Below are 9,921 nucleotides of genomic sequence, written 5' to 3' on the forward strand. Positions count from 1 at the left end.
CCTGCCTTCTGTCTCCTCTGCATCTATTCGCTGTGGAAGTTGGTTTTCTTTTCCAATTTATCTGTTTCCAACATCAGAAAAAAGTGGGGGGATTTTAGATGCTGCTCAACAATCTGACATGGATCTTATTTGAAGCGTGCCGATGCCTCCAGGCTGCAGCCAGAGGCCTGTGCCAGGCATCACTGAGCCAGCAGGCCAAGTGTGGCTGAGATGGCACTGCTCACTTCATTCCTGCTGTGACTGCCAACACATGAAGAGTCTTGCTGTCTTCAGCTTCTCTTCCTTCCTCGCCTTCTTACCCAAGTGCCATTTGACTCATCAAAGCCAAGACCTGCTGACAGGCTCAGTTACAGGGTCAGAGTTTGCATCTCCCAGTGGCTGTCCTGTCAGGGAGGACGCAAAATGCAAAACTACACTTTTGTCAGCATGAAGAAGAAGAATGTGGAACTTCTATCAAAAACACAGCCTTTGACGTGTGCCGTGTAACTTCATAAAGTGACATTCAAAATTCTCCCACAGTCTCTGCAGGAGATGAGCATTTTTTGTTCCTGCTGAGGCCTTCGTGGTGGATTCATTAGTTACGCAGCGATGCAGGAACTAATCCTTGATTTAACTTGTTACATGTGGCAGCAAGAGCCTCCAAAACCTCCAACAGATTGTGTGTGCTGTGTATTAGAGGGACCAACACATGCTCAGTGTGTTTAACAGCTGTGCTTGTGTGAGTGGTGTGAAGTTTCATTTACAAATTAAATTAGCTCAATTTAAAAAACGGTAAATAAAGCTACAGTTCACATTGTAATGTTATATATTGAATCCTCATTTGTCTGACATTTTAAGTTGTATTTGTGAAAACAAGCCAGCCTCTGTTTTTTCAGTCAAGATGTGTGAATCAATACAGTACCCAGTACTGGTGTACACATTGTGTGTGTTTCATAGAGGATTCATGTAAGTGGCATGTCATCCTGTGACAGGTGCAGGTATGGTTGTGGACTGGGAGCAGGAGACAGGCCTCCTCATGACGTCTGGAGACGTGCGAGTCATCAGGATCTGGGACACTGACAGGGAGATGAAGGTCCAGGTATTGTACCCACTGTTGCTGCTGATGTCACAGTGCTCACATACAATTTGTAACGATTGATTGATGGGGAGAAACTAGCAGGTCTGTTGTCAAAAAATCTCTTCTGACAACCCATGAAATGAAGCAATGAGTGATTTCTTTAGAGTCTGGGAAGATGGAGAATGGTATCTGCTAGAAATCTAAACTTTATTACCACCTTGTTTTTAAGTGTCTCACTGTCGACCTGTGTGGATGTGGTTGCATCCAGAATCTGGTTCCAACATTAAACAGGATGATGCCAATCATGTTGTTAAAGAGTAACATTTAAGTGCAGGTTCATGCACTGTTAGGTTGCAAGTGATTTCAACATGCAGCTAAATTTGAAGCCCAGTTAATGGCCTGTGTAGCTCGTAGCAAATATGAGGCAGAAAGGTACGAATACACAAATCTAATGATTGTTTTTCTTACTGCAGCGTCAATATCATCAGAATTCATTTCACAAAATACATAGATCCATAACAGTGGAGTCCTTGCAATTAAAAATATTCCATATAAATATCACAGATCATTTCAAACCTCCTTTTAAATCATTGCACTAAAAGCTCTGGAATCTATACATTTGAGCAGAATATTATCTGCCAAGGTTCAAGTGGCCTAAGAGTCCTGAAAGATATCATCATAGTATATTCACCAAATCATTGCCAATCACTCTGGTGATGCTAAACACAAAAGCATCATGTCTGTGATGCTCTGGGTTTACACCAGTCACATTTCAGCGTGATGTGTTACATGAGTTTACAGTATCCTGGTAGACTAATGTAAATCTGTGGCTGAGAACCATTAGTGTGGTTTCTTCTTTTTCCTGTCTTTTTCCATATGTAATGGTCCTTAGTGAGCTAATCATTGTCTTGATGGATGGACTTAATACAAGTACAAATATCCAGGCCTCGCCTGTGGCTGCATATTGATGCTGTGTCCAACTGCAAATGAGCCAACAGTCATCAGAGCTCATGATTGATGATTTCAAAGCAGCTTTCGGGTGAAATTAGCGTTGTATCGACAGTATTACTCTGTGAGGTTTTATTACACGTCTTTACCTGTGTGTGTGTGTGTGTGTGTGTGTGTGTGTGTGTGTGTGTGTGTGTGTGTGTGTGTGTGTGTGTGTGTGTGTGTGTGTGTGTGTGTCAACCAGGACATCCCAACCGGAGCAGACAGCTGTGTGACCAGCCTCTCCTGTGACTCCCAGCGTTCACTAATCGTTGCCGGTCTGGGAGACGGATCTGTCCGTGTGTTCGACAGGAGGATGGGTCCTAATGAATGGTAAAGCACTGCAGCCTCTGACCTAATCAGTGTCTGACCGTACAGAGAGTTAAATTTGATCATAACATTAACAATTTGATCTTTTTTCCTGTCTCACCAATATTTAAACAGACGCAACGGTTTCTGTGGGAATGAACTCCTACAGAGTCCTGCATTATTCACTTCTCTAATCTATATTTATTTTATGTTGCATGCTGTAAATCTCCCTTTGGGTTTGGCACCTCTTTTAATGGACCCTGGTGGCACTGCACCCCCACAGTTAGTTAAACATTATTTTAATTTCAGTCCCAAAGGGGAAAAACAAAGCAGTTAAACCTCGAAGTGACCCATAAATCTTTAAGTAAAGCTAATTTAATAGTTCCCCTCAGGCAGAGTTACATCCTTTAGCACCTATGTTGCTGAGGACTGGTAGACAGGCCATGTCTGCCTGCCTGGAGGAAGAATTTAGGGGTTTGTAAAGCGTACGCTTGTTTTTGGCTTTAGCCTGAATGTTTGGCAAAAATCTAAACATATTTGTGTATCGATGTTCATTTATGTTATTTAAAAAAATGTCATTGCTGGGAGAGTTAAAAAATGTTTCTGTTTCCACCAGTTGTTTGGACAATCACATGCACTTCCTGTCACACACCTTGCTAGTATCACTATTAATATGGAATGTGGTTAATTAAGGTTCAGATTAGTTCCATGAAGGTGGTCAGAGCAGGTCCAGTTTCTCAGCACTCAACGCGTCTCAGGAGGCAGCTACTGCTTTATTCAGCCACGATTACATGGTGTCACCCAGTGGTTACTCAGCTGTATTACAGCATAGGGAGACATTCGACAAACCTTTTTCACACTTCTGTTTTGGGGTTTCGTTCTGTTTTATTTGTTTTTTTAGTAGCTTTCCTCTCAAGAGGAAGGAACTCAAAACATTCAGACAAGTTCACCATCAACACCATCAGACTGTTTTATCTAATTTCATAACACTTCCCCAGTGTTCCTACTGCTTTTTATTTCATTTTAAAAAGCTATTAATTTGGCTTTTGCAGTTTGGCTTAGTAAACACAGAATTTTTTTTATTGTTAATTATTCCATTCATTTATTGTTTTCTTCTCTCTTTCATTAACAGTGTCCTGAATACATAGTAAAGTCAGTTTTCATATAATACTAATAACTGAATATGGTAACGCCAGGGCAAATACTTCACAATGAAGTTAGAAGTCATTTGCATTATTTCACAATATCATACAAATGAGTGAAGGTTCCACAGGGAAACTGGGTGGTGTTAGATGACAGGATGAGACTGTCAAGGCTCCATTTTTCTATATTTACTAGATTATCTTGTATAAAGTGGATTGTTTTACAATACATCGTCTGGCTTTTAAATTTTTGAGTAAGTTATTTGTTTTTGTCATTGTTTTGGGCTTCTAAACAAAGCTGATGTCGACAGCCTCACAGTTCATGCATGTTATCTGTGCTGACATTTGTTCTGTCTGTTGTGTGTGCAGTCGGGTGATGACCTACAGGGAGCACGGAGCCTGGGTGGTCAAAGCTCATCTACAGAAGGAGACAGATGGGCACATTATCAGTGTCAGGTACACACCGCCTCTCTTCCTACTTGGGTTTGACTTCTGTCGGTTTTTCCCTCACTGACTTTGTTGTTCTCCACCAGTGTAAACGGAGACGTTCGATTCTTCGAACCCCGGAGTCCAGACTCCATCAACCTGTTGCAGACGGTGAAGGGGTTAACAGCTCTAGACATCCACCCACAGGCTAACCTGTTCGCCTGGTGAGTTTGTTTGTGTCGACTCAGGTCCCACTAAAAGCTTCTCGAGTGTTCTTCACTTTAAGATCAGGTCTAACAACCAGAGCGTTCTCTCTGTCTTCCCCTCGTGTCCTTTATCTAAATAAGTAGGAGTAAAAATAAAGTCTTTGCAGAAATATTGATTTTCTCTGTTTACCTTTGAAGATGATTTATAAACTACTGATCGTCTTTAAATGAGTCAGACAAAACAAAATATATTACTGGACAATACACCTGACATCATCTATGAAGTGAAATCTCACCCTAAAAAATGAAAGCATATGATTAATGTTGTGTTTAAAGCTGAGACACTGCCTCAACTCACAGTTCTCTCTCTCTCCCTTTCCCCCCCCCCCCCTCTCTGTTTGTTCCTCCGGCCTCCAGTGGATCGATGAACCAGTTCATCGCTGTCTACAACGCTAACGGCGACGTGATCAGCAACATTAAGTACTATGACGGCTTCATGGGACAAAGGATCGGGGCCATCAGCTGTTTAGCCTTCCATCCTAACTGGGTAAACAAACACAGATCATCATTAATTAATATAGAGTTTGCACAGTTTTAAATGTGGGCCTGTAGTTATCAAACATTCCACAAGAACTACTTTTTGGTTATTTATTCTATAATAATGTATAATATTTCAGAAACTGATGGTGTGTTAAAAGTCTCAAGTCCCTTCAGTAGAACTGTTTTATAAATGTTGTGGAATATAAAGTAACACCAACCTACTGAGATTTGGTGTCTGAAATCGTCTTTTGAGAAAATGAACCATTCTCAATTATATTCTCCTGAATACAGACCCACCAGTCACACTGCGTGTGGTCGTTAATGATCCCGATCCTCTGATCTGCTCGGCTGTATCATGTTAGGTGGTAAAAAACACAAATTAGCAAGTAATATTCTACCACAGAGCGCAATACACATCTCAAACAACTACCAACTTCTTCTTGACTAACTTCAGTAACTTAGAGTCTTTGTCAGGTCACTATCCGTTTATCAAATAATATAATATTATTATATTATATATTATTTTCATTTTTGGTCCATATATAAAACTTTCTGTCCAAATAATCCTCCTCGTCTGTGTTACCATGGAGCAGCAGTTAGCTGTTACCTCAGCATCACTCAAAAACCTTGAGACTCAAGTACTTGTATTTCCTCTGATTGTTGGTGCTTTACTTTTCTCACAGTAATAAGGGCTGGACCAACAATGTGTCAGTCTGTGAACTTTCTGAGCTGTTAGACCGGTGTCACTCTGAGAGGTTTTATAACCGCAGACGCAGCCCCGCTTGTTCTGTTTTACGTCTGCCAAGGTGGTTACAGTTTGTCTGTTGGTTTATTTATTTGTTTGAAAGCAAGATTAGGCAAAAACACCTGCATGGATTTGAAGGGTGTGATATGGGTCAGGGAAGAACCCATAAGATGTTTTTCAACATTTTTTTATTTCTCAGAGAATAATTATTGGATCTTAATGAAAAAATCTGGCATCTTTATATATATATATATATATATATGATATTTATGAGTTTGTGCAATTTGGTGCAGATCAAGTGTTTAAATGTGCTTTAATAAGAGGACTGTTGACATATGTACTATTCTGAGTTCCATTCTAGTTTCAGTAGAGTGACTCTAAGGTTTCTATGAACTGTTCTGGTATTTCATGTAGCAAACACGTCGTCTTCTCTGCTCGGGATCTCATGTGTTTTTACTGTGGCCCACTGGAGTTACCATTAGCTAACTTTATCTTACTCCATTAGAAGCCTTGTATTAGATTACCACTGTATCAGTGAAGGAGATATTGGAAGGATTGTATTTTAATGGGATGTTCTCAGCTCACTGTCTGCTAGTTCAGACTGATTGTGTAATCTGTCTTCTTCTCTTTGTCTCCCTCCAGCCTCACTTGGCCGTAGGCAGCAACGACTACTACATGTCCATCTACTCAGCAGAGAAGAGACTCAGATAACACACCAGCATTCATCACCCCCCCTCCCCACCAAAATCACAACATATGACTTCTGACCCTGAGCCTCCAGCTCTGGATGTAAATGACTTTTTTGTCTTTGTACATATGCAATTACCACCCTGAATGTTCTAGTGATTGCTGCTGACAAAAACTGCTACGACTATATATATATATATTATTATTATTCTCATTGTTTAATCACATTCTTATAATGAAGCTAATGATTGTAGACCTGGCTGTGCAGAGGAGTGCGTGTATTTAAATAGCATATACAGAAGAAGAGAGGATCTATTTTAAAGAAGTGGTACCCAGCGATCACCAGGGCTCCTCGTCGCCGCACAGCGAGCATCACTACCTGAACGAACTGTGACCGCACATCAGATGTGGCGAGGGAGGGGTCTCCCAGAGGACGACACGGTTAAAACACATTCACTGGTGCAGGAAACACAGACTGCGGGTTACTGCTGGACCCTGGTGTGTTTATACATTTATTTTAATGGCTGACTCTCAGCCAAACTACGCAGAGGTTTGCTGTATTGCTGCACCGCCAGCTAGACATTTGTAAGGACACACTCAGAGATGTTGGACTTCACTCAATCTATCCTGACACATGGACCAGGAAGACATGATGAGTGTGTGTGTGCGCATGTGTTCGTGTGTGTGTGTGAGTGTGTGTGTGTGTGTGTGTGTGTGTGTGTGTGTGTGTGTGTGTGTGTGTGTGTGTGTGTGTGTTAAAATGGATTATAGCACAGATGTGCCCCACAGTGGGCCTTCATAGCCTTGGGCCTGATGCCCAAACAAGACCCCTGCTCTCATGCTAGAACTCTCCCTCTGGCTTCCCTTCTGACCCCAGCGTGCCAAACATCATCATATTTTCCTTACACGCCTTGTTATTGTGGCTCGGATGGCTATTTTCGTTGCTTTATTTGTTTTTTAAATGATCACCTTTAACAAGGGAGAACCTTCGTCACCTCAAGGATGATACATAACCTCATATCTAGCACATAGAGAGGAGGTCTAGAAACAGAGCACCCAGTCGAACAGGGAGCCTGCGGTTACCTACCTGCCCTGCAAAGCAATAAAACCTCCTGCGATTTAGCCTCAAGCCAATAGCAACATCAGCCATCAGCCTCAGTCTGAAGGCGACAGCAGCGTAGCTCACAACAGTCAAAACACTGACCTGCAGTGCCACACTACAGCAATACAAACATCCCATTTCCATTCACAATCATGTAATCAGTCTGAGTTTCTTTTCTAAACTGGGGTACCCCATCAACTCAACACATCAGTCACAAGGAAAATATCAATGAAATGGATTTTTCTGTGATAGTCTAAATTTTGTTTGCTCATCACTACGTCCACCACTACATAATGTGGAGTCAAACGATGCTGAAAGAATCTCTGCTAAAACCAAGGGCCGACAGGCACACTGCTCCCAAACGCTCATTGCGTCTTTATTTTGGCTGTTGTGTGCTGGTCGGTTGGAAACGTGGATAGAAGTTGACCCTGGTTGCTTGTTGCTTGTCTAACCACATGAAGAGTCGGCTTTCTTCACGCCCTCAAAGCATTCAGCTCTGTAGGTTTGTAGAACTTGGTCGAACCAAGAATCACCTGCCACCTCAGAGTCTGGACTGTTTTTCAGTCTTCTGTGAGACATTTTTGAGTTTCTGTTTTGATTTAATGACCACACTTGTTTGTTGTTGCTCTGATCTTCTTCTTGGAGGTGTAAAATGTGTTGGCTGTTGAGGGGGGTGGAGTCATAGCTAGCCATCTTTCCTAAACTGTCCATCTGTAAAGAAACCTTTCTCTTACTTTGTTTTTTTTTTTTTAAGTTCTTTTGGGGGGGGGCGTATGTCCATCAACTCTGCTTATTAAGCATTTTTTAAGCCTTTTCTCTTTCTGTTTTGTAATTTTATGTTTTTAATTCTGCTGGCAGTTTGTTTGCCATGGCTTCAGTAAGGTGACAGGAAGAAAAGAGTGGGGACACCCCCCCCACACACATACACACAAACACACACATACACACACACACACACACACACACACTCTGCCCTACCATGCACAACATGACCCCAACAGCTTCCGCGCTCCTCCTTACTTTCCTGGCACACCCATCTCTCACCCTCAGTTTCCCATCACACGTCCCAAGCTTAGTTTTTTCCCCACAGAAGGAGTGGACTTGTGGACTCAGAGTGAAGTTGGAACACACAGTCTGTGTAAGCGGCTGCAGTCGCAGTCACCACACAAGTCCCCACCATCACCCCCGTCACTGAGCTTCTCTAGCCGGCCTCAGCTGCTGCACCGGCTCAGCAAACATAGTCAAGGCCTTTGCTCAGACACACATTCATCTCTAAGCGTCCTGCTTTGAGTTTTAAGATTTTAGACCTGGAGAAAAAACATGGACTTTGACAAAGTAGTAAGAAAGGAACATTGAAACGTTTGACTGCTTTTCTGACTGTGGTTTATAACAGGAGATGAAATCAGTGAAATAAACCAAATACAGCACCGGACTGTCTGGAATATGTTTTTGTATCAAAATACTGCTGTGACTTCATCCATCAAGACTGAATCTATCTTTATAAAACCATGTTCTCTTATGTTTGGAGCTGTTTTATTTTTCTATGTTAAAAAAAAGTTTGGTTCAAAATACATTTAAAAAATGACAAGATAATACATTAATATACACAGTGCAGTGGGAGGCAGGAAGCCCAGTGGACTTATTAGAAACCTTCACTCTAATTTTACTAACTTTACAAAACTGTAAAATACTGAAGGAACACGGAATGTATGATAAAAACAAAAACCCTGATAAGAAATATGTGATGTGCATAAGCTTTCACATGCTCACACATCGATGAAGCACCTCAAACAGCAAACTGAATTTAGTCTGATCTTCAGAAACAACAGAATTCACAACAGCCAACAAGATGAAATAATGATAAATGTTCCAGTTCTCCACATTTTACATTTGAAATATGTTAAATATTAGCGTGGTCTCAGTTCAGGGGCTGGATTTGAATACCAATTGGGTCTCAGCAGTGTGATGACACTGCTTCATTTCAAAGGCTCCTTCAAATGCGGCCGACAAACTCGCCCTCCCATCCCCGAGAAATGATGGATCCTTCCCGGCCCAAGCTATCCCAGGATTCATTGAGCATCACGCTCCAACTCAATCTACCAGCTAAGGGTAAATTTTTTTAACTTTCCCATTGTTTCCATCTGCAGCTCTGTTGCTAGGAAACAGCGATAAGGACTGGATCACGGAAGGCCTCAGTAAACCAGACCGCCTCATTTGGGTTCAGCCTTCACAGTCTACCATACAGATGAGGCAGTCTGTGAATTGAGACACAGCTAGTGTCCATATTGTTACATACATCTTGATGGTAGATTCTTTATTTTAATATTAAACTCTTTGAGGCTCCATTTTAATCCGATTATTTAGATCATGGCAATGACCAAACACTGAGGTCACAAGTTATGTCTCCATGGATACACCCACTGTGTATGTGAAGATGTAAGTAACAAGTGAAAGAGAGCCCCCTCCATGTGTCCTGTAAGAGTCGGGCGCAGATTTATGTCTGTACAGATTTCAATAGCTCAGCTAAATCATCTTCACCTCAGGAAATGTGCTTTACTACACAAACAACGTCGTCGCTGTCTTGTTCTCCTTTCTACCTGCTCAGCACCGCCAGGCGAGAGCAGAGGTCACCGGCCTGACTGCTGCAACACAAGCACTACAGTATTATTGTGACTACCACACACACACACACACACTCAGACCAGAGGAGAACATTCCAC

General features: G+C 41.8%; 1 protein-coding gene across 5 annotated transcripts in view; it reads left to right on the forward strand.

The window, feature by feature from the left end:
* Nucleotides 1–8,633, forward strand: part of rptor (regulatory associated protein of MTOR, complex 1) — a 156,552-nt gene extending 147,919 nt beyond the window's left edge. For all 5 annotated transcript variants that reach the window (XM_069530538.1, XM_069530534.1, XM_069530535.1 and 2 more), the window contains 6 exons: nt 972–1,078; nt 2,250–2,377; nt 3,865–3,951; nt 4,029–4,145; nt 4,545–4,674; nt 6,055–8,633. In XM_069530538.1, the coding sequence (XP_069386639.1) occupies nt 972–1,078; nt 2,250–2,377; nt 3,865–3,951; nt 4,029–4,145; nt 4,545–4,674; nt 6,055–6,123 (638 nt within the window). In that variant the 3' untranslated portion in view covers nt 6,124–8,633. The remainder of the gene's footprint in view (nt 1–971; nt 1,079–2,249; nt 2,378–3,864; nt 3,952–4,028; nt 4,146–4,544; nt 4,675–6,054) is intronic.
* The last annotated feature ends 1,288 nt before the right edge of the window (nt 8,634–9,921 follow it).

Source organism: Paralichthys olivaceus, chromosome 8, assembly GCF_024713975.1.
Source record: "Paralichthys olivaceus isolate ysfri-2021 chromosome 8, ASM2471397v2, whole genome shotgun sequence".
Lineage (NCBI taxonomy): Eukaryota > Metazoa > Chordata > Actinopteri > Pleuronectiformes > Paralichthyidae > Paralichthys > Paralichthys olivaceus.